We start from the raw sequence: 25,164 nt of genomic DNA, 5'->3' as shown, positions 1-25,164 counted from the left end.
GGGGGGTGAATAACGTTTCTAGGCAACAATGTGTCAACACACAACCAGTACAGACAGCTTCAACGATGAGAGGTTAAATTAACATCGACATGTACAAGTGCTACCGGCCCTTTAATCCTGTCGCCAGCCATTTCCTGCAGCATAAATGGGAGTTCAGACGCTTTTCAGCTCACCTCGACAAGGTAGGATGATGGGAAAAGGCTGTAGCAAGAGGTTTAATTTGATTACTTTTTTATATTAAGGGTAATGTACCTCGGTTTATATTAATATTTATGTAATTACATCAAATGTATTTATTTAATGATGTTTCTGTTGTGTACCTCTGTTTCTTTATTTGACTGTTATAAATATTACGTTGTCCATTTCTTCTTACCTTTGATTATTTGCTCTACTGAAAGATGCAAACTTTCTAATCTACTGAGCCTCCTATGGAGAACATTTTTTTTATTTGCGCTACCTCACAATACTTTTGAGTTCCCTCGCAATGGGCGCCTGTATACAAAATAGACCAGCAAATATTTCTGGTCAAATTGACATTTGTGTATATATACAAATGTCAATTTCAAATTTCAAATATATACACATTTAAAGAGCTTCAGTGAAAACGTGTTTATATAACTCTTTGTTACAAAACTGATTGAAAATCGATTAATTCACTGCATGTTTATTGTGGAGGACCAAAACGGACAAAAATAAAGGCATAAATATATATTTAAGCTTGTTTTTCTTATATTATTTCTTATTATGTCAGTTATGGTCCTCCATAGTTTATTTCTGTTCAATGTGGAACTCTTACACATCGAGTTCCATCTCAATGTGTAAGATTGAGATGGAACTACACATGAAAATGGCCCTTTATTATCCATTCAGACTACCAACACAAAAATGACACCATCAAAACTGTCAGATGTGACTTTAGTACACCATATTGTACTAAGTAACTCAGTAACTCAGAAATAATCCAAATAGTTTGGATGTGTTTATTTCTTTCCTTTCTTCTTTCGGAAAGTTTGTTTAATCTTCAAATTCAAAGTTTGTAAGATCATAACCACAAGAAGTTTTTGCGTTTCAGTCTTTGGTGTGACACTATGGAACAGGAATTAAAACAACATACAAACATTAAATAATTCAAACTTTTGTATAAGGAAATAGTTTGCACTAAATATGAGAAACTATCTTGATGTATTATGTTGTTATTACAGAGCATTGTAAGAGTCAATATTGTCATTATTTTTGTAGTAAGAGCTGTTATTAGTGTATTATTGAATGTATTGTACTAAGCAGGAACTTGAAAGTAGATTGAAGGTATACTGATACAACACTTACAAACATGTTCCTGGAGAAGGGTTGGGTTTTAATAAGTTTATACTTCTACCCACTCCTTTGACTGTTTATTGTTTATTACATTGCTGTAATTTTTTTGTAACTTGGTGCGTTCAATAAAAGTACAAATAGACAGACAGACAGGCATAGATATTAATTTTAGCCCTCTTGATCTGGGAGCTGAATCTTGAGTTCGTACCAAGCTGGTTTGTACCCAGCTGGTATTCTTGAAACCCCATATAGATACATTTAAAGTAAATTACATACATTTCAGTTTTTGCTAGCTATTAAATGACCCCACAGTCAAGTTATGTATGTTATGTAAATTAGGAAAATCTTTTCTGTCTGGAAACCTAACCAACTACATTGAGTCATAAGCTTTGAAGCAACCATTTTTCCAAACCTAGCACATACAGATAGTGGACAGTCAACTGCATCCATCATTAACTTTGCAACAATTTCTCCTGTAGAAATGCAAAAGAAAACTCTCCTTTAACAGGAAAAAACCTACAGCAGAACCTGGATCAGTGTGAGAAACAGTAGTTGTTAGTTTGAGCTACTAAAGCTAGAGAACGTCTTGACATTTCATGCCCCTTAAGCAATACAAGACACAGTGGAGAATAACCCTGCTATTAGTGACTGTCAAACAAGGTCATGCCAGCTGACCAAAACTTAAATCCAAGCTGCAATTAAGATGATTTTATTTTCCTCAATATCATTAAAAATCGAAGGCAGAACATCAGTGGATAACAGACATTTGTGTCCAAAAGCAGCATTAAAAACAGATCTGCAGGTTTAAACAGTGATCAAAGACGAAAAAACATACAAGCTTATAGCGGTCATCAACCTCATCAACCACTCACTAAAGTCACCAGGCGAGCAACAGGTGATCCACAACACCTCCTACAAACCAGGTTAAATTTGGTTGTCTTTGCTTCTACCTGCACAGGTGCAATTTGCCCACCCTGTAGTGGACACCAGGAGATTGCTCACATCTCGAGGTTCCCAGTGTAAAATGAAGACATTGCAGGTCAGCAAGCAGACACACAAACATAGATGCAACAAGTCATAAAGCTAACTATATGTGACAGTTTTCTGACTAACTGTACAGTATCCTACAAATTATTTAGAAAGAAAAGGTAATTTAAGGCAAAGCAAATCATATATATATATATATATATATATATATATATATATATATATATATATATATATATATATATATATATATATATACATATAATGCAGACAGGATTCTATTAACTACCTGTAAATCCCTTTTACAGGCTGGAAATTTAAAAATTGGTTTTAAAATGTTCCCATGTTAAATTTCTGGTTTTTAACTTGGTGAAGGCTCGACGACTGTCTGCTGCCAAGAGAGACAATCGTGCTTGGGGTTCCATGATGGAAGACAATCGTCTTTTGGCTTCCAGGATGAAAAACAATCGTCTTTTGGCTACCAGGATGAAAGAAAATCGTCGTTTGGCTTCCAGGATGGCTAACGTCAAAAGCGCAGTGAACCACAGGAATGAATACAGCTGTAAAAGGTTAGACTTTTTGGTTTTGATATAATATAAAAGAAACTAATTTATGAGTCACCTTTATGTTATGAGTTACTTGACAGTTGATGTCATGAGAGGCTTTGCTATTCTTCAATTATTTCATTCTTTACTAAAATATTTCTTTTACACAAGCACATCTAATATATTAAGTGGAAATTGATATCAATGTAACTACACTATATTGCCAAAAGTATTTGCTCACCTGCCATGACTCACATATGAGTTTAAGTGACATCCCATTCCTGATCCACAAGGTTCAATATGACGTTGGTCCACCCTTTGCTGCTAGATCAGCTTCAACTCTTTTTGGAATGCTGTTTAGGAGTGTTTATGGGGATCGTTACCATTCTATCAGAAGTGCATAGTGAGGTCACATACTGATGTTGGGCGAGAAGGCCTGGCTCTCAGTCTCTGTTCTAATTCACCCGAAAGGTGTTTTATAGGGTTGAGGTCAGGACTCTTGAGGGCCAGTCAAGTTAATCTACACAAGACTCTCCATCCATGTCTTTATGGATCTTGTTTTGTGCTCTGGTGCACAGTAATGTTGGAAGAGGGGCCAAGCCCATGTCCTGAATAACAACCCCACACCATAATCCACCGTCCACCAAACTTTACACTTGGCACAATGCAGTCAGACAAGTACCGTTATCTAGCAACCACCAAACCCAGACTTGTCTATCAGATTTCCAGAAGGAGAAGTGCGATTATTCACTCCAAAGAATGCCTCCACTGCTTTAGAGTCCAGTGGCGGTGTGTTTTACACCACTGCATCCAACGCTTTGCAATGCACTTGGTGATGTTTGACTAGGATGCTCCTGCTCCACCATGGAAACCCATTCCATGAAGCTCTGTGAACACTGTTTTTGAGCTAATCTGAAGGTCACATGAAGCCATGGAAGTCATTGGAACACCTGATTTTGATCATTTGGATGGGTGGGCAAATACTTTTGGCAATATAGTGTATAATACAAATTGGTGTATATGTAAAAAGTCCATTAATGGGCTATATAGAATCCAGAACAGGCCAATGACTTGCTGTAAGTGAGATCTCTTCATAACCTTATATACAGGTGATATCCGATGCTTTTTTTCTTTTGGTTAGTTTTTTGGGGACATTAGAGAACAAATAGGAAACAAAATAACACTTTTGTTAAACTTTTTCTGTATCCTCAGTTTGAATGAAAGCAAAAGGAAGCAGGATCTTATGGCTATCAGTGAGGAAAATCAGGCCATGTACCAACGACTCTTATGCCGAAAGTCAGTGTACTCCCGAGAGAGTTTGTTGGGTGACTGGATGAAGACAGAGCGCTTGCTACAACACTTGTCCCAGTTCTCCAAGGAACAAGGAGCTAAACCGGTGAGACCACACTATTATGTCTGAAAGTTTTACTCAAAAACAAGGTATTCCTGTTACGCCCCTAAGATCTAGAGGTTCAGGGGCAATAACTTAAAAATGTGTCCAGAGAAAAAAGTGGAATGTAAAATTATTTATTACAAAAAGATGGTCTCTCAAAACCAAAACACAATACAATTTAACCCAATTGAAACAAAAGAAAATGACTAACAAATTTAAGAATCATTAAGTGCATATTAAAATAAAAAGATGTTCAAACAACTCAGTCTAAAGTAACTCAAAACAACCCAAAAGAAAGGACAAAAGGGAGCACCAAACCTCCCAACACGAGCCTCTAGCCTGTACAAGGTTTATCTAAAGCAGGTTCAAACTACTTTGCAAAAGAATCAAGAACAAAACTGTTCAAACTGCCCAAAGGAGTTTTCAAACACCAAAGGTGGGGGTCAGCTTAACAAAACCTCTTCCTGCTAGCTGCCCCACTGGAGGAATGATTTCAGGTGTCTTTTATATGGTGCATTTGGGCCTCATAAACGTCTGATTGGCTTTGCTGATCCAATGGGGTGGCTGCTCTCCTGCAACTCCAGGCAGCCAATCAGAAAGGTGTGCCTGCACAGCTGATCCTGCATAACAAAAGAAAAGGGCCCATACAACCTCTTAAGGCCAGGGGCTGTAACAATTCCTAAAAGCATACATGATTATTTGTAATGATAGACTTTATTTGAGAAATATTTAGGTTGTTTAGTTTTTCTGAATTGTAAGAAAATATTGTCACATGACCGCTGCCATGTTTGTCACACTGCAATGTATTCTGGGTAAATGACGTTTAAAGGTCCGTTTAAAGGTCCGAATGCTTTGGGTCCTTCTAGCCAAAATAGCGATGGGTAATATCTTTAAGTCTTTTCAGAATAAACCAGAGAGCATTGAAATCAATGGGAATGTAGAAAACACAAGGAGTAATGATGATGGAGCTGGTGTTTTGGTGCTACTGCTACCTTCAACGTCATAAATGAAAGGCACATATCTGTGGTGGGACTGTGTGATCCGTAACCAAGTAGCTCTACAGCTCAATGTCTGGTCCAGTAACAGCTGTTTAGGGTCCGGTGTCGGTTTGGTCATACACATTCAGTACCGGTGGGGGCAGCAATTAGCTCTGGTAGCATTTTAAAAAACTTCCAGCTTCATGTTGCAACAAAACTACAAGCCATCTTTACAGTGGAATACTTTTGTGTAACTGTTTTCTTTTGTTATTCATCCATTCTGTTTTTTGCACCCCACCAGCAATGGCAATGCGCCCACCTAGGGGGCGCGCCCCAGACTTTGGGAACCACTGTGTTAGCCACAGAATTCAGCTTATAAGCTATACATGTGTTTGTAATCAGTTCTATGTTTTGTGTTTGCAGAAACTGGAAAGGAAAAAGAAGATGGTGACCTTTGCCGAAGAAGACCAGTCTAGAAGCACGTCAAGCACTGAGAGAAGCAAAGAAATTCCTGATGCCCAGTAAAGCTCACAACTTATATTGAGATGTTTTGCAAATTCTGCTTTGACATTTTAAACAAACAACATGCTGCCACTAGGCCTCAGTTTCTAAAACCCTTAAGGAGCTTACATTATCTACATCACCTCATATGAGACATCACAACAAGTGTTATTTATTTCATGGAAGCAAATAAGACAAGACATAATATATTTTATTTCTCATTATGTATCTAGAAGATAAAATTACGGTGGTATGCTTAATTATAAATGAATACAGAATGAATGAATGAACAAGAATATAATAAAGAAATGGATACCACATACACTATATTGCCAAAAGTATTCACTCACCTGCTTCAATGTTTCCCAATTATTTTCTGTCATGCCGCCCCCAGGGATAAATCACTTTTTCCACGGCCCCCGACCGCTGTGGAAATTGAAATATATGTAGATGTGCACATATTATTTCTGATAACATGCAGATAACATTTCTTTTATCAGAAATATTATCAAAATCTGATAATATTTAATAATTTATCTACACTACCTACTGGCTCCACTATTAAATGACCTGATTATCAAAAAAACTGAAATGAGAGATAGTCGCTCAATTTATTGTTTTAAGTTTATAAACAATTTCCAAGTTCAGATTATTAACTCAAGACTGCTCAGTCTTTCAGATTCTCAATAGAGAAAAAGTGCAAATGATCAACTTTGACGTACATTTTTACAATAAAAATTTGTTATTTTCACAGCTTTTTCAGCTTGTAAAGGTATATAGTTTTAAACATTTTTTGTGCAAAATTCGCAACAATACTGCTTATTACAACTTATCAGAAGAGATGAAAAGTGGATATTTTACATTCACAGAAAATAGGCTTTATCTATGTCTTGAGCTTTTTCTGAGAGCTGTTACATTCTTAATTCTGAGTTAAGGCCAGACTAAGTTTTTTTGTGTTGCTTTTTTTTTTTTTTTGCTTTAAATGACATCAAAGTTGTAATGATACCAGAATAAAGTAAAAAAAAAAGTTATGAAAATTCAACACCACACTGTGCTAAAATGAGGAACACAGAGGGACTTGCAAAGTTATAGTTGGTTTTGGTGTTACAAATAAAGGACATATTTAATCTTAACAGGTCAGAAACAAATCTGATCTATTAATACGCTTTAAATAATAAACAACTATTTAAAGAACTGTTATTTCAAAGAACGACTTGCTGAGCTGGCCACGTCATATCTTGATCACACTATCAAACCTTTTTCTTATTTAAAATAAAGTTTTAATAAGAATCTTGCCTTTTAACAACTGGTAGTATCTATTCTCGTAATATGACTTTATTCTTGTGATATTCTGACTTTTTTTTGTAGTTTAATACAAAATCTTAGTCGGGCACTAAAACTCCGTCCTACTTGTTTTACTAACCTCTGCCGCGGTTTTTCTTTTCACTGTTTCTCCATCTCTTCTCTATGGCGGTAGAAATGTTTCTAAACTTTTGACTTGTATCCTCACGGAGGAACAACTGGTCTTAACGGAGTTCTCAGCTGAGTTGTACACTACCTCTTCTACTACTAAACGGGTAGCCTATTGATTAATTTGAACAATGCTGCTCATCATCTAGAGACAGGAGGCTTGTTTAGCAGTCAAGAATGAATAGACAATTATAAAGTCTTGATTCTCTCCACACCAGACTCTCCATCCATTTCTTTGTGCCCTGATGTACAGTCACGTTGTAAGAGGAAGGGACCAGCTCCAAACTGTTCCCACAAAGTTGGGAGCATGGAATTGTCCAAAATATCTTGGTTTGCTGAACTATTCAGAGTTCCTTTCACTAGAACTAAGGGGCCAAACCAAGCTCCTAAATAACAACCTCACACCATAATCCACCGTCCACCAAACTTTACACTTGACACAATGGAGTCAGACAACTACTGTTGTCCAGCCACCACCAAACCCAGACTTGTCTATCAGATTTCCAGAAGGAGAAGTGCGATTATTCACTCCAAAGAATGCCTCCACTACTCTAGAGTCCAGTGGCGGCAGGTTTTACACCACTGCATCCAACGCTTTGCAATGCACTTGGTGATGTTTGACTAGGATGCCTTTGTTCCACAAAGGAAACCCATTCCATGAAGCTCTGTGAACACTGTTCTTGAGCTAATCTGAAGGTCACATGAAGTTTGGAGGTCTGTAGTGATTGAATATGCAGAGGGTTGCTGACCTTGTTGGCATTCGCTGACCTCTCTCCTTTAGTTTATGTGACTTACTACTTCATGGCTGAGTTGCTCTCTTTCCCACACACTTCCATTTTCTTATAATACAACTGACATTTGACTGTGGAATATTTAGGAATGAGGAAATTTCACAACTGGATTTGCTGCACAGCTGGCATCCCATCACAAGTTCCACACTCACTGAGCTCCTGAGAACAACCTGTTCTGTCACCAGTGTTTGTAAAAACAATCTGCATGCCTAGGTGCTTCATTTTATACTTATGTGGCCATGGAAGTCATAGAAACAGATTTTAATCATTTGGATGGGTGGGCAAACACTTTTGGCAAAAAAGTGTATAATATGAATGGCTGAACATGTAAAAAGTCCACTAATGGGCTATATAGAATCCAGAACAGGTCAAGGATTTACTGTAAATGAAATGTCTTCATAAACTTATATACAGGTGATACCCAATGCTTTTTTTTCTTTAGGTTAGTTTTTTGGGGACATTAGAGAACAAATAGTAAACAAAAGAACACTTTTGTTAAACCTTTTCTGTATCCTCAGATTGAAGGCTGGCAAAACGAAACAGGATCTTGTAGGTATCCGTGGGAAAAATCAGGCCATGTACCAACAACTCGTACCCCGAAAGTCAGTGTTCTCCCGAGAGAATTGGTTGGGTGACTGGAAGAAGACAGAACACTTGTTACAACACATGTCTCGGTACCCCAAGAAACAAGCAACTAAACCGGTGAGACCACACTATTATTATGTCTGAAAGTTTTATCCAGAAACAAAGAATTCCTAAAAGGAGACCTGATTATTTGTAATAATAGACTTTATTTGAGAAATATTTAGGTTGTTTAGTTTTTCTGAATTGTAAAAAAAAATATTGTCACATGAACATTGCCATGTTGGTCACACTGCGATGCATCTTGCAGAAATGACGTTTAAAGGTCCGGTTGCTTTGGGTCTTTCTAGCCAAAATAACGATGGGTAATGTCTTTAAGTCTTTTCAGAATGAACCAGAGTGCTTTGAAATCAATGGGAATGTAGAAAACACAATGAGTAATAATGATGGAGTTGGTGTTTTGGTGCTGCTACCACCTTCAACATCATAAATGGAAAAAAGAAAAGCACATATTTGTGGTGGGACTGTGTGATCGGTAAGCAAGTACATATTCAGTACCGGTGGGGGCAGCAATTAGCTCTGGTAACATTTAAAAAAACTTCCAGCGCTGCAAGTCTGATGTTCCTTCCAGCATTCTTTTGCTGTTTAGCCGGCGGCAATGGGGTTTAGGCACTTTGTGGATAAAAACTGTCTATCACCTGTTAGACCCTTTGTCAGTTTTGCTCCTACAAACCACTCAGTCGCCTGGAGTGAAATGTTGAGGGCACAATGTAGGTCTTTAGAAGTTGTATTTGGCTTTCTCGCGCTCCTCTTCCTCTTCTTCCCTCTGCCTATTGATCCCATCCCAATCTGTCCTTCCACTGTCAGGACATGTACTTTCCACTTGAAGGTTTGTACCTCTGAACTATTTCAGAAAACTGGTTGATCGCTCTTCTTTTTTTTTTTCCATGTGGGAAATGTTCCAGACTGACCGCAATATTTTTTTTAAATTCAGCCAACAGTGACACAGTATGGCATTATCTAAAATTACACCAGTCAAGCACAACATGATAAATAGCTCAGGTAAAGTTAGCCTTCCTGTGTTTACTCTGTAGATTCCAGTACAGAACGGTCCCAACAATGTCATCAACCCATCAGGTGAAAAAATGGCGACCTCCATGGATGAAAAATATGAGAAAAGATATATATTTCTGAGTTTTGGCATGTCACTAAATTTTTGGTTAATAGGAAAATTGCAATATATTTAGGCCAATATGTTCAACTAATCTTGGATCAACTAAAAATAAATTAATTGGCAAAACAGTAAGTGTATTTCTCAAAATAATTAGTAAAGAAACAGCATGGATTACCTGCAATATCCAGTTTCTTTTTTAAAATCTGCAGTTTATCTCTCAATGGTAAAAATGTGAACCTGTCAGTGCCTCAGAATGGCAAATTCTTGTTTCATTGTGTTTGGATAATACAGTCAAATTGATTAGTTATGTTGCCAATATAACAGTGTGCTTTGGAGGGACGTTCTGTTGTAAACCATGACTAAAGTTTACATGTATTGTAAATTGTAATTGTGGAAGATCAATTGCAAGAGACTGGACAAGATTCACATTCATGCTGCTGTTGTAATGTGTTGATAGGTCAGGTCATTTTGATTCAAAAAAGAAAAAAAAGAGCAATGCATAGCACAAAAAATCTCAGAGTAAAAATAGGAACATAAGACAATCACAAGGATAAGTGTACATGCAGTGTGCAGGAGCCTCGCTCTTCTTCTTCTCTCTCACTACTAACCCTGTCCCAATCTTTGTCCTTCCACTGTCAGCAATGTAACATTGTGTTGTGCTCTGGCTACATGCACTGTGTACTTGCCAGCTGATGGTTCTTACCTCTGAACTATTTCAGAAAACTCGTTGATCTACTATTACACATATTTACCGATGTAGGAGTAAGCCAGGATTCACCTGGCAGCAATTTACCAGTTCAGGACAGATAAAAAAAAAACATTAAATAAAAATGTATAGAAAATACGCTTGGCATATCAAGAATCAAGAATACCTTTATTAGTCCCCTAGATAAATGGTAAATTTACTGAACTCATATAGCACTTTTCCAATCATTTTGACCACTCAAAATACTTTACCCATTCACACTCACAAATGCTCACACATTTATACACCGATATGCAGAAGGGTAGGTAATTTGGGGTTAAGTGTCTTGCCCAGAGGCACACCAACATGTGGCAGGAGGAAGCAGGAATCAAACATATGACTTTCCGATCACAAGACAACAACTCTACCCACAGAGCCACAGTAGCCCACTGACCTTTCCCAGGAGGAAACTGACATTCTTCTACAGCCCATCCAAAAGAACACAAATACTATATGGGAAGACATGTGTCTGAGGCTGCAGCCGTGGGAGGTGATGCCCTTTTGTTAGATGAGAAAAAAAGAACACCAGAAAAGCGACCAACAAAACTGTAAATGTATCATAGCATATGTCAGGCAGCACCAGTGTGACCTGAGTGATGCCTGTCGAACTGTGAAATGGTGGAAGAAATACCTAATTCCTAAAAAAATTGTAAAAGTCTACATAAAACCAAAGTATACATCTTTTAGCCCAGTGTTTCCCAAAGATTTTCTGCCCCCCCCCCAATGGATTACAAATAAAAAAATCAACTGGGCACACACATCGTTCAACCAGACATGAACCTATGCACATATTTTGTTTTCAAACTTCACTCAAGATTATTTTACACTTCAGCTTGCAACAAAACTACAAGCCATCTTTACAGGGAAATATTTTTGTGTAACTCTTTTCTTTTATTATTCATCCATTCCGATTTTTCCACCCCACCGGCAAAGGCAATGCACCCACTAGGGGGCGCGCCCCAGAATTTGGTAACCATTGTGTTAGCCACAGAATTCAGCTTATAAGCTATACATGTGTTTGTAAACAGTTCTATGTTTTGTGTTTGCAGAAACTGGAAAGGAAAGAGAAGATGGTGCCCTTTGACAAGTCAACCACTGAGAGAAGCAAAGAAATTCCTAGAGACAAGTAAAGCTCACAACTTATATGGAGATGTTTTGCAAATTCTGCTTTGACATTTTAAATAAACAACATGCTGCCACTAGGCCTCAGTTTCTAAAACCCTTAAGGGGCTTACATCATCTACATCACATCACATGCAGCAAATGAGACATCACACCAAGTGTTATTTACTTCATGGAAGCAAATAAGACAAGACATAATATATTTTATTTGTCATTATGTATCTAGAAGATAAAATATGTGGCCATGGAAGTCATAGACACAGATTTTGATCATTTGGATGGGTGGGCAAACACTTTTGGCAAAAAAGTGTATAATATGAATGGCTGAACATGTAAAAAGTCCACTAATGGGCTATATAAAATCCAGAACAGGTCAACTATGTACTGTAAATGAAATTTCTTCATAACCTTATATACAGGTGATACCCGATGTTTTTTTTTCTTTAGGTTAGTTTTTTGGGGACATTAGAGAACAAATAGGAAACAAAAAAACACTTTTGTTAAACCTTTTCTGTATCCTCAGATTGAAGGCTGGCAAAACGAAACAGGATCTTGTAGGTATCCGTGGGAAAAATCAGGCCATGTACCAACGACGCGTACCCCGAAAGTCAGTGTTCTCCCGAGAGAATTGGTTGGGTGACTGGATGAAGACAGAACGCGTGCTACAACACATGTCTCGGAACCCCAAGAAACAAGCAACTAAACCGGTGAGACCACACTATTATTATGTCTGAAAGTTTTATCCAGAAACAAAGAATTCCTAAAAGGAGACCTGATTATTTGTAATAATAGACTTTATTTGAGAAATATTTAGGTTGTTTAGTTTTTCTGAATTGTAAAAAAAAAATATTGTCACGTGAACATTGCCATGTTGGTCACACTGCGATGCATCTTGCAGAAATGACGTTTAAAGGTCCGGTTGCTTTGGGTCTTTCTAGCCAAAATAACGATGGATAATGTCTTTAAGTCTTTTCAGAATGAACCAGAGTGCTTTGAAATCAATGGGAATGTAGAAAACACAATGAGTAATAATGATGGAGTTGGTGTTTTGGTGCTGCTGCCACCTTCAACATCATAAATGGAAAAAAGAAAAGCACATATTTGTGGTGGGACTGTGTGATCGGTAAGCAAGTACATATTCAGTACCGGTGGGGGCAGCAATTAGCTCTGGTAGCATTTAAAAAAACTTCCAGCGCTGCAAGTCTGATGTTCCTTCCAGCATTTTTTTGCTGTTTAGCCGGCGGCAATGGGGTTTAGGCACTTTGTGGATAAAAACTGTCTATCACCTGTTAGACCCTTTGTCAGTTTTGCTCGTACAAACCACTCAGTCGCCTGGAGTGAAATGTTGAGGGCACAATGTAGGTCTTTAGAAGTTGTATTTGGCTTTCTCGCGCTCCTCTTCCTCTTCTTCCCTCTGCCTATTGACCCCTCCCAATCTGTCCTTCCACTGTCAGATCTGGTGCCAGAAACGTCCAGCCTATAAATCTGAGTTCTCCCGAGAGCGGTGGTTGAGTGACTGGAAAAAGATGTTGGCCATTCGACAACACCTTGACCGGTACCCCAGGGAACAAGCAACTAAACCGGTGAGACCATTATATGTGTTATGTCACAACATTAAAATTACACTTAATACACATATATGGAATTGAACAACTTAAAAGAAACTAATTAAAAATGTTATAGTTCTTTATTTTCTGCTGAAAGTTTTATTCAGAAACAAAGACTTCTTAAACAGATTCATGATTAGTTGTAGCAATAGACTATTTATTTTATATGTAAAAAAAAATACAGTAATAATACTGCAGGTTGTTTAGTTTTTCTAAATTGCGATAAAATATTGTCACATGAATGTTGTCATGTTGTTCACGCTGCAAGGCATTCTGGGTAAATTACATCTTTAGGTCCGACTGTGCTCGCTCCATCGAGCCTAAAGAGCAATGAATAACATCTTTAAACCTTTTCAAATTGAACAAGAGCATGCTGAATTCAATGGGAATCTAGAAATCACAAGAGGTAATGATGATGAGGACCAAACAGAGGAAGAGGACAGTTGGCCATCGCAGATGGTGTTTTGCTACCTTCAGCTTCATAAATGAATCTTTGGCAGCCTGGGGTGGGTTTTCTCTAAGGTTGTGAAAGATAGAGGATGTTAAAGTTGAAATGAGTGAAAGAAACCAGCCTGGAATAATACTTCTGGAAAACTGAATTGTAATAAGGGCACATAAATGTTCTACTGGAAGAAGGAGACAAGATTCAAAAGTTCTACAGAATTTTTGGAAGCTACTTCTGGTTGGACTGTGTGATCCGGTAAGCAGTTCTACCGTTCTGTATCCAGTCTGGTAATAGCTGTTTAGGGTCTTGTTTGGTCTAGTTTGATTGGTGGTTTCATATTCAGTACCGGCAGCAGCAGGAATTAGTTCTGTTAGCTACGACCAGCCGGCGAGCACTGTGAGAATTATGTTCTTTGACTTCTCAAGTGCATTCAACACCATCCGTCCAGCTCTACTGGGTGAGAAACTGACGGCGATGCGGGTGGATCCCCCACCTTGTGTCCTGGATTGTGGACTATCTAACTGGCAGACCACAGTTCTTGCGCCTGCGACATCGTGTGTCAGACAGTGTTGTCAGCAACACAGGAGCTCCACAAGGAACTGTTCACTCTCCCTTTCTCTTCACGCTCTATACATGCGACTTAAGTTATTGCACTGAGAAGTTCTCAGATGACTCCGCTGTGGTTGGTTGTACCAGAGAGGGTGATGAGACTGAGTGGACCGAGTGGCTGCTGTGGACAACTTTGTTGAATTGAAATAATGACTTGCATGGATGTACAAAAGCATTTGCAACTTGTTCACAGAAATGGCTTTTTTTGATGTACACAAGTGACGCAGTGAATTAAAGATTGATCAAGTAGTTTTGAGAATTTCAATTCTGTTCTGAGAAAAGCACTAAAGTGACTGAGAAAACTGAAAATGTATCATTGCATATGTCAGGCAGCATGAGTGTGACCTGAGTGATGCCTGTTGAACTGTGAAATGGTGGAAGTAATATGTAATTACTAAATAAGTAGTAAAAGTTTACATAAAACCAAAGTATACATCTGTTAGCCACAGAATTCAGCTTATAAGCTATACATGTGTTTGTAATCAGTTTTATGTGTTGTATTTGCAGAAACTGGAAAGGAAAAAGAAGTTGGTGGCCTTTGACAAACAAGACCAGTCTACAAGCAAGTCAACCACTGAGAGAAGCAAAGACATTCCTGATGCCCAGTAAACCTCATGACTTGTATCGAGATGTTTTGCAAATTCTGCTTTGACATTTTAAGCAAACAACAGGCTGCCACTAGGCCTCAGTTTCTAAAAGCCTTAAGTGGCCTACATCATCTACATCACCTCACATGCAGCATGCTGTTTTATGGAAGCAAATAAGACAAGACATAATATTTTTTTATTTATCCTAATTTCTCATAAGGAACATAAAATTATGGTGGTATCCTCAGTTATGAATAAATAAATTGTTACCAAAATATAATATTAATATAACAATAATATAGTAAAGATATGGATACTGCTTACATTATGTCAGAATGTGCTGACATTTGACAAGCTAGGATGAAATGTAACATAAGTTTCTTTGGAAAAATATCAGGTGCTTTTCCAGTTTCAATTGAAATTTGTATGTAGCACCAATTCACAACAAATGCTGGCTTGAGGTACTTTACAAGAAAATCTTTTTAATTCAATGGTGTGTACATTCCAACTGATCCTATCAAGCAGTAAAGTAAGTCCAGTTCATTACTGAAAGGAGTTTAAAAGGTTTTTATCTAAGGAAATCCAGGAGAGCATCAAGTCATTGACTAACAAACATAGCAAACAAGACCAAACTTGTTGCTTGCTTTGTCTTATTGACTTTTCAGCAATCCGTCATGCTGAGCATTCATGTAGCGACAGTGGGAAGTAAATTCTCCTCTTTAACAGGAAGAAACCTCCAGGAGAACCAGAACCTGGCTCAGTCCATCTGCCACAACCGACCAGACAGTGGCAGATGGAAACAGGTCATTTTGTAGACACCAGCTGAACATTTACTTGATGGCTGGATTTTTTATTTTTTTAAGAAGCACCAGATACCCAAAGGGAAGGACAGAAACATGCAAAAAGTGAATTTTACATAATAGTTGTCCAGTTCAGAGAAGACACTAAGCCCACTTCTTCTGAGTGTATGGATTCCATTGCACATAAGAAATACTTCACACATTTCATTAAAGTACAGTCTAGGTTAACTGGCACAGTGATATTTTGCATCGCACTGAACTTAAACATCTATTTATTTTTCATGTCTTTCAAAAAGGGGAATAAAAAATACAAACTGGATTTTTTTTTTTTTCAAATTGGGTTTTTAGGGAGTTGATAAGAAAACCAGACCTTCAGAGTGTGTAGCCTACTGTTCACACACTGAGCAAGAAAAAAAAGTTCTTTAACAGGTTACATTAAAGCACATCTGGTCTTAAGCACAGTGAGCTGAATCACAGACAGTTGGAGGAGTTTCCTGTTTTTGCAGCACCACAGACATTAAAGCAAATTTTTGAAAGAGAGGAGGTAAAGAGTAAGGCCATTTAGAGAACTTGTCGGCGTGAGCCCGGCAGACACATGAGTCAGGAGGAGGTCCGTTTACTACTTGGAGCGCCTCCTCCTTCTCTTCCTCTCTGTTCCGCCCCGTCTGTCCCACATCAGAGCAGCATAGTGAACAGTCCACCCTGGGATGAGACGTGCGTATTCTCACTCCGTTCTTCACTGTTTGTCTTTGAGAGCAACTCATGGATTGCCACCACGTTCTTGTGCTGTGGATGTGCACCCTGTGGCCAGGTGAGTGAGCATGCAACACATGATGCATGATGCAGAGCTCATTTCAAACAAGTGCTGCAGGTGTTTTTAAGGACATGTCAAATTGAAACATTTGAGGCATGCATTTGAAATCTCTCCAAGATGTCAGTTACATATGAGGGACAGTATTTTAAAGCATTTAGCAAATTAGCCGAGCTTCCTTTCATCTACCAAGTAATCTGTCTCAAACATTCCACATTTCAAGGTGCAGCATCAATTAGAACTAAACAGACAGACTCCAGTTTATGAGACTGAAGAACTGTGTGTGTGTAAGCAGGAGGTCAGCAGCACCGGAGCACCACAGGGAACTGTACTCTCGCCATTCCTTTACACACTGCTCACCTCAGATCTCCAACAGTCAGAGTCCTGATGTCTACAGAAATACTCAGATGATTCAGCAGCTGACAGGTTTATCAAAGATGAACAGGAAGCTGAGTACAGAGAGCTGGTGGACAGTTTTAACTCATGGTGGGGGAAAAAAAATCATCTCATCTTGAATGTGAACAAAACACAGCAGATAATTGTAGGTGAAACCAGAATGTGTCAAACATTATTTTCATCCTGAAGAGCAGTTGGTGGTCTAAAAAAAACCCACATTCACCTGGACAGCAGACTGGGCTGGAGACATAACCATGAAGTCGTTTACAAGAAGGGACAGTGCAGACTGTATCCCTGAAACTCGGCTTCTCCAGTGTTTGCAGCATGATGTTGTACATCTTCTCTAAGTGTGTTTTCCACTATTACAGCATCAGAGCAAAGGACTTAAAGAAAAGCTCAAACAGCTGATAAAGAGTGCTAGTTCTGCACTGCAGACTGTTCTGGAGTCTCTGGAGATGATTGTTTAAAGAAAGATGTGTAACATATCAAGGAACATGGTGAACCACTCTGAGCATCCCATTGATGAATCTCATGCAAGAGATTCAGGGGCTTTTTTACGCTTGCTGTAACACTGACGGCTACAGGAGCTCCTTCCTGCCCACAGCTGTCACCATCTGTTAGGAAACTTTAAAGCAATTTGGAGAATTCTAAAGTATTTTTTAATTGAATTGACCTCAACAGAATTTCTTCTGTTTTTGTTTCTTCATTCTTTAATGTCTCAGAAAATAAAACAGGTCATTTCTATCAGGCAAAAAATAATCCAATTCTATCCAAACTTTTAAAATGATCAATTCATTTAACAAGAGAAAAAAATCTAACCATGCCATCCTGACTGAAACAGTAATTGCTCCCTTAACTTTACAACTGGTTGTGCCTTACCCTACAGCATGAATGACCAATTAACTGTTGCACTACGGCCTCCTGACTGGATTTAAGCCAGTACTTTAACTAGGCCACTCCAAAATCTTGATTTAAGGTTTTTCTTCATTCAGTGTTTGACTCTTTGGTGTCAACATATATAGGTCAGCAGTGGTTTTGGACTTGGTACTCTTCCATTCAGGTTATCTTTGTCCAGTTTTTTTCTTTTTCTTTTTGTTGAATCATGAACACGGAGCTGGATTACTCCAAATGTCATCACGCAACTCTTGGATTAATTTTTGAAGGTGGATTAGTCTGGAGATAAAAAACCCCCCCACCAGATCAACTTAATAAAGAGGTCTGAAAAGTTTCTGTTATTAAGTAATCTCAAGTTAATGAACTCTATTGATTAAAGTCAGTTCAATTTATTTTATTAGTACCCGAGTAATTTACAACAAATGTCTTCTTGAGGCACTTTACAAAAAAGTATTCAATCACACATAAATGGCTGTAAAAGTCAATCAGTCACATTTTATTTGTATAGCACTCTTACATCCCCAAGGCAGTCTAGGGGCTTTGGAGGGGGGCTGTAATAATAGATAAACCAGGGAAACGATGAAGAGACAAAACCAGGAGGGTAAAGTTCAAGGTTTATTCTTTAAGTGGGATCAGAAGAAGTCTCAAAGGTGAAAATGAGAACCTAAAAGAAAAGAAAGGGGAGAATAACAGCAAAATTCAGGGTTTCTAGCAGAAAAATCCTCCATCGCAGCACCACAAAGCTACAGCACACATGCTGCCCAATTGGCCAAGAAGCCCTGAAAGTCAGTTTCCCAGCTAGCCTTATACTCTGCTAATCAAGAGGCAGACTGAAACCAGCTGGGCCTGCTTAACCCGCCAGAGCTCAGCAGCAACCTGGATTGGGGGGCAGGAGGGACTTCTACAGCCACCACTGCATGTAACAAGCACATTTCAGCAACAAGGCAGTTCAAAGTGCTTTAGTTTATAAAAACAAAAACACAAAGTCACAGAACACAGTCAACAACTAAAGCATGACAGTTTATCAAGTACTATCATTGCATATCAGATTATTGATTAATGTTTCATTGATTATGTCTCAAAAGCAACTCCAAAAAGGTGTGTTTTTAGTCTACATGGGTTTAATGTACATCTCAAATAATTTTTTTTAACTCCTTTCAAGGAGTAAGACATCTTTCAAAGAGAAGATCTTAAAGTGAAGCGCTCTCCTTCTTTAGATACTGTCAAGTCATTTCCTCTCAGGTCTAAATTAGTTTTTCTGGACCAAGTCATGCCTCTGGAAGGGCATTAGTAAATGGTCCCTATCTGACTTTACTATAAAATGAAATTAAGCTATCTATTAATATCTATGCTCTTGACTATCAGGCTGTGTGTGCTTAATAAATGAGTGAAGTAGACAATGTAGAACGAAAGAAGGATCAGGTACAAAAACCTCTAGAAGATGACCAGAGAAGATCCCTTCTATTTATGCATCCCTGGATAATTCACAAGTCAGAATCAAGAACACAAAAAATTGAGAAAACAAGTTAATAAATATTATATAAACAGAAATAAAATCCGTTGCCAGTCTTCAGTGGCTTCACTGAAGCCACTTCCACTGAAGCCAATGAAGTAGAAAGTTGTTGCTGGCAACAACAACTTTCCATTTTTGTTCATTCTCAGATAAATGCTGCCCAATTAAAATGTCTTGCTAATGAAAGGTGTATAAACTACTCCAGTTGATTTTAACAACTTTTGGGGATTATTTGTATTCAAATATCTTGAGGTCTTAGCAAAAATCTTTTTGCTAACCACATGGAGCTTAGCATAGTGAGGTTCTAATCTGACAAAGTTTCAGGAAGTCAAGTCAGAGTTGGATTACTTTAAAAATATATCCTTTCCATAATACATGAAAAGGATACAAAGCAGAAAAGTGGAACTCTTTGGTGGCATGAGATCTAAACAGGAAACTAACCAAATGAGGAGAGGAGACATTTATGAAACACTCAATGAGAAACATTTCAGTAACTATAAGCTACAAAAATTATAACTTTATTTATACATTCTCTTATAGTTACTAAAACTGTCACTTGTGTTTTGAAATATCACATAATGCAGTAATTAATGCAGTAATTATTTCATTTAGAAAATTACTATGTTTTGGACTAGATCACTTAAGCTGCACTAAAACATTCAGTTATTCAGAGGACAACATTTTCCTTATTGTTTTAAGATTAAATTACTTAAAAACTAAACTACAACTGTGTGAAATTTCAATTATTTGTGGCCAACCCCCGATATTTATGGATCCAAATGTCTCCTCTGGATCAGGGCCTTAATGTGTAACTTTGTAAGATTTGTTGATTTTGCAGATATGGCATTGATTGAGCTTGAGTGAAATTGGCTTCAGTTATTAAAAGAATATAGTCAATACATAATTTACCACGTTGGGGGAATTACTTTTGGATAGTAACTAAAACCCTGATTTGAAGCTTTCTGTTTTATTCACTTTAGTCTGAAATAAATGTTTGTTTGAGGATCTGAAACTTTTAACTGTGACCAAAAAAAAAGTAACAGTAACAGGAAAGTGTGAAGGGGGAAATACATTTTTACAGAAGATCACAATTCCTGCAATCTTGTTTTATCTTAAGAAATTAACGTTCTTGTGAGACACATAATGGCCTGTAAGGGAAAAAAAACAAGTGAAGTAATTATTAACCATTTATTCATGAATCTCATAATGTCAGTTATATAACATTTTATTCCCAACAGTATATTTTATAAGTATGCCTGGCCTACCTCCACTGAAACCATTCATATTTCCAACAGTTAACGTGTTTCTCAAGATATTAGCGCTTCCTGCAGTGCTGTGTTGTTTTAGTGGTTTCACTGGTTGTTCTGATATTTCAATCAATGTTTCAATCAATGTTCTATGGCGTGAAATTCCCACTAAGGATCATTTCCTGTTTGTCTTTTATTGCATCATGCTTTTAAAACATTGAAGTGTGAAATGTCCCTCAGATGAATTAGTGTGGACTCAGTGATCTCCGCTGAGGGTCGTAGTGGCTTTCAGACTGATCAATATACATGTGCACCGACACATCAACTGTCTGTGCTTATTGCCTGCTGATCCGCAGCTGGCAGTTAAACACGGAAAGCAGTTATTTGGAATCTGGACGTTTTAAATCCTTAGTGAAACTAAAGTGGAGTTTGTTGAATCTGTCAGATCATTTGTGTCACCTGGCTCTTCGTTTTTCAAACAAGATAAATATTGTTTATACTTGGCAAAACCCAAGTAATGGCTTGGTACTTAAGAAATACATTTATAGAAGTCAACATTGGTCAATGTTCAAATAAAAAAATAAACACTGCTTTCAATTTGTATCTTGTATCTTGTTTTTCCTTCCTATCTTGTTGGTCCTTCAAGCTTGTTGTTCAAACCCGTAACTTACGATTTGTCATCAAATTTACTCAATTTGTAGTTTTTCTTAGAAGAGCGTTTAAGGACCCCTGTTATAGAGAGTACTGTAATCAGGCTTGAATCAAAGTGAAATTTGGATGGTAAGACAATCATAGATGTTGACTCTAGTGTCAACTCAAACTTAATTTTCATCCATCCATCTATTTTCTGTTCACCTTGTCCCTAATGGGGTCAGGAGGGTTGCTGGTGTCTATCTCCAGCTACGTTCCGGGCAAGAGGCGGGGTCACCCTGGACAGGTCGCCAGTCTGTCGCAGGGCAACACAGAGACACACAGGACACACAACCATTCACACACACACTCACACCTAGGGAGAATTTAGAAAGACCAATTAACCTGACAGTCATGTTTTTGGACTGTGGGAGGAAGCCGGAGAACCCAGAGAGAACCCATGCATGCACAGGGAGAACATGCAAACTCCATGCAGAAAGACCCCGGGCTGGGAATTGAACCCAGGACCTTCTTGCTGCAAGGCAACAGCTCTACCAACTGCGCCACTGTGCAGCCCTACACTACATCTATTTACATTTAATCAATATAAAGGTTTGTCCCTGAATTAGTTAAGGAGACGCATAATGTTCTGGGTTTTTTTTTTTAACATTCTGTTACTAATTTGGTTTTTACAGGTTTGGTTAGGTTAATACCTCATCAAGTGAGAAGCTTTCTGGTCATTAAAACAGTAACTAGGGGAGAAAAAGAAGGAGGGAGGAAAAATGTGTGCATAAATAACCAAGAACAACACAATTAGTTCAATACGACTTTTCTGTTAGAAAAAGAGTAGGAAGAAGTGAACACTTAAGTAAACATTTAATTCTAGCTCTTATGTCAATTTAATGAAATATATTATCTACTCACTCAATAATGATTAAAATTTTAAATTAAAACTATGTTATAATATTTGTGTGCATGTTCAATGCACTGTGCTGAAGAGCCAACAATAAATTATATTGCACAGACAAGATGGCTACAAACTAACTCTCATGAGACAAGAACATGCATTGAAAATACTGAGAGTAGCAATTCATCCATCAATCCATTTTCTAACACCCTTGTCCCTTAGTGGGGTTGGGAGGGATGCTGGTGTCTATCTCCAACGTCCAGATTGGCGACCTGTCCAGGGGTTTTGGGCTCATTAAGCTCATGATATCTGGTTAAATGGGCAGATTATCTGTCCTGTGACAGAACCAAACCTCCAATAAACTGTTTATTTCAAAGACACAACTGCTAACTGAAAACAACCTGGTGCCTCTCTAATATTCAAATGTTTCTCAGGTAAATTTAACAAAGATTTTTAACACATTCGCCATTCTTTAGCTAGCCAACTGACAGCAAACAGAGATGATTGGACCAGATGGAACATTACCTACTGCTGCTACTTATCTAGAGGAAAAATCTGGCATTTTCTTCCTTTCAGAAGGAACGAAGACAAAGAAACAATAAAGCAGAGCGTGTTAAAACTGTAGCTTCTTCAACACAACTGAATTTCAGAAAGGTCAATCATCTTCAACTGTAACGATATTAGAGTTTTCCACATTTTTCAGTGTTATAATGGTGTTATTGTTGAACATTTTGAACAGGAAATAAGAATGCCTGACAAACGGCCTTTGCCCTGTTCTACCTGCCAGGAAAGTGACATTAGCAGGAGCTGCGGTGGTTCTGAGCCAGCCATCTGTCTGCCTGCTGAAGAAGTGACTCACAAGGCCACGTCTGACAGTGTGCTCACTTCTTCTCATAATCACTTCCATCTTTGGCCTAATTGGAATCATACTGACTTTCAATTTGAGACACTGGAATTTTTGCACCTTAAAGTACAAACATTGTAACGTCTACAAACATATTCTTGGTCTGCAACGGCCGCTAATCATTAATCTGTTTTCATTTATGACAGCAACAAAAATAAATAGGAAGAAAAACCAAAACAGCCAATGAACACTGTTCCACCAAGAGCAACATCTGACTAAAAGAAAAGTCTGCTCAGTTCTGTGAAAAATGTGAAGAATTTGCTGTCAGTGCCAGAGGATCATCCAAGATACTCAGATCGGTGGCAGCAAAACGAGACGCTCAGACATGGATCAGAATCTTGCATCCACACTCTGGCAAGCACCTTGTGTCTCCTGCCAACAGACCTGATAAATCATTCTAGGTTCAGCTCACACAGAAACCGATTACTCTCAGCTGTGAGGAAACCATCATTCTAAAGACTCTGACAGTTCTTCTCTTTTCCAGTGTCTTTTATTTCTCTCAGCAGTAGAAAAAAAAAAATTTATATCATTGCCATCTGTGCTGGCAAGTAGTCTGACTGAGCAGGAGGTTTATTTCTTAAGTTGGAGGTGATGAACCACAGCACACACAGTATATACTGCAAAAGAAAGGTAGCAAAATAAAAGCTAAAAAATAGATGGTGATGTGGTGTTATGTTGAATAGTGTAGCAAATTCAAACACCGGTTCAAGAAAAGTTACATGTAGGGTAATAAAACCGTCTCAGTGCATTTCAAGAAGCTTTCTTCTTAAGAATGGGATTCATTTGCCAACTTCTGCACAGTAGGAGTTAACACATACATCTCTCATGTTTACAGAGAATCCAGGAAAATACAGAAGAACGTATCTTGTAGGTGTTGGTATAGAAACTAAAACACTTTGTCAGAGGCGAGCATGTCGATTTGAGATGGTAGAAAAGCAACAGCAGCACGAGTAACGACCCATTCCAACCAAGAAGAATTACTTACCCAACACAAGCTTGTCACCTGGATCATCTACCAGACTCACTGAAATCCATGCATCTCGTGTCTATGAAAGCAAATGTCCTCAACTGACCCATATGTGCAGTTCATGGGTTAATCAGCACACCTGTCAGCACCGTTACTCTCCAGGGTTTGTTTGTTTATTGTCCGATGTCTGTAACCCTTCTGATCCCTGCCAGGTTGTCATTTATCTCTACCATCTCTGCTTTTTAGATTTTTTTATTATTATTTTTTTCTTGTGTTTTGCATTGTAGTTTGGATTTATTTATTTATTTTTAGCTTATTTTATTTATAGTTTAATTTCATGGAATCCAGTCTTGTTTTCTGCAGTCATGTAATTATTCCCTGTTTCTTGCTCTTTAATCCCTATAAACACAATTAAGTTTCTGTCTTTCTTTAGCTTTAGTTTCTGCCAACAGCATACAATCACCAATCCACTTCCATGTATTCAGTGTCCAGTTTGCAGCCGTGACAAAACCGGGACCTGTGTCCATTAGACTAATACAAATTAGAATGAGATGTTCCTCAGGATTCAGAATTTAGTCAAAATCAGTATAAAATGTTATTGTCAAACAAATGTAAACTGATGAGAGCAGTAACAATAAAATTAAGAAACCAGAGCTTTTCAAAGTGTGTGGTGTACATTAAAACATATTGATGGTAGTGTGATGGTCAGGGGCTGTTCTGCATCTTCAGGACCTGGAAGTCATGACCTTAAAACCCTCCAATGTCTCAAAGCTCCAGGCTGAACCACAGAGACAAGTAGTGTTTGGTTCTGCCAACACATTTTACAAAATATGGCAACCATTCTCATGCCATAGTGAAAGACTCCCAGACATTTCAGCATAAAGTCAACTAAGATTTGTTTTGTTGTTGTTTGTTTGTTTGCGTTCTTTCTATATTTGTGCAATCAATAGATGTGAGGATTTGAGTGTGTTGGTAGGGGATTTGTTTTGCTGAAAATTCTAACAAAAGTATTCAAGTATAAACCATCCCATGAGGCTGAATTATAATTGTGTAATTCTGAAAAGTTGCCCTAATGTTTTGGGGGGTTTTCACACAGGACCATGTAGGTTTGGATTTGTTTCCTCCCTTAGTGACAAACATTTTCATTTTAAAAACTGCAGTTTGTCTTTTACTTGTGTTCTCTCTAATATTTAAATTGGTTTGATGTTCTGAGTCACTAAAATGTGACAAACATGTTAAAAATAAA

General features: G+C 38.0%; 2 protein-coding genes across 5 annotated transcripts in view; both read left to right on the top strand.

Moving 5' to 3' along the window:
• The first annotated feature begins 11 nt into the window (after positions 1–11).
• Positions 12–14,890, top strand: si:ch211-284k5.2. 3 transcript variants are annotated; one of them, XM_044124060.1, is made up of 10 exons: positions 14–182; positions 2,273–2,353; positions 2,677–2,870; positions 4,059–4,242; positions 5,640–5,737; positions 8,497–8,680; positions 11,529–11,605; positions 12,125–12,308; positions 13,056–13,184; positions 14,770–14,890. In XM_044124060.1, exons 1-10 carry the CDS (start codon positions 90–92, stop codon positions 14,869–14,871), a joined length of 1,326 nt encoding a protein of 441 aa, XP_043979995.1. In that variant the 5' UTR covers positions 14–89; the 3' UTR covers positions 14,872–14,890. The 3 variants fall into 3 exon arrangements, with proteins under 3 accessions (XP_043979997.1, XP_043979996.1, XP_043979995.1); XM_044124061.1 differs by lacking the exon at positions 13,056–13,184 and having other exon boundaries at positions 13–182; XM_044124062.1 differs by lacking the exons at positions 11,529–11,605; positions 12,125–12,308 and having other exon boundaries at positions 12–182.
• Positions 14,891–16,228: 1,338 nt separating this feature from the next.
• The window catches only part of LOC122835210 (integrin alpha-11-like), a 46,578-nt gene continuing 37,642 nt past the window's right edge, over positions 16,229–25,164 (top strand). The window contains exon 1 of one of the 2 annotated variants that reach the window (XM_044124059.1): positions 16,229–16,460. In XM_044124059.1, the coding sequence (XP_043979994.1) occupies positions 16,412–16,460 (49 nt within the window). In that variant the 5' untranslated portion in view covers positions 16,229–16,411. The remainder of the gene's footprint in view (positions 16,461–25,164) is intronic. The other variant, XM_044124058.1, reaches the window with a different exon arrangement.

The sequence above is a fragment of the Gambusia affinis genome, linkage group LG08 (genome assembly GCF_019740435.1).
Source record: "Gambusia affinis linkage group LG08, SWU_Gaff_1.0, whole genome shotgun sequence".
Classification (NCBI taxonomy): Eukaryota; Metazoa; Chordata; class Actinopteri; order Cyprinodontiformes; family Poeciliidae; genus Gambusia; species Gambusia affinis.
Note: the sequence above shows the minus strand (reverse complement) of the source record. Positions and strands in the feature narration are given on the sequence as shown.

What these genes read in the sequence shown, in the direction of transcription:
- si:ch211-284k5.2 (XM_044124060.1), top strand. Translation starts at nt 90, where the DNA reads ATGTACAAGTGCTACCGGCCCTTTAATCCTGTCGCCAGCCATTTCCTG. An exon ending in GTAAAATGAAGACATTGCAG is followed by an intron (nt 2,354 to 2,676) that starts GTCAGCAAGCAG and finishes AACTTGGTGAAG; the next exon opens with GCTCGACGACTGTCTGCTGC. An exon ending in AGAAACAAGCAACTAAACCG is followed by an intron (nt 8,681 to 11,528) that starts GTGAGACCACAC and finishes TTGTGTTTGCAG; the next exon opens with AAACTGGAAAGGAAAGAGAA.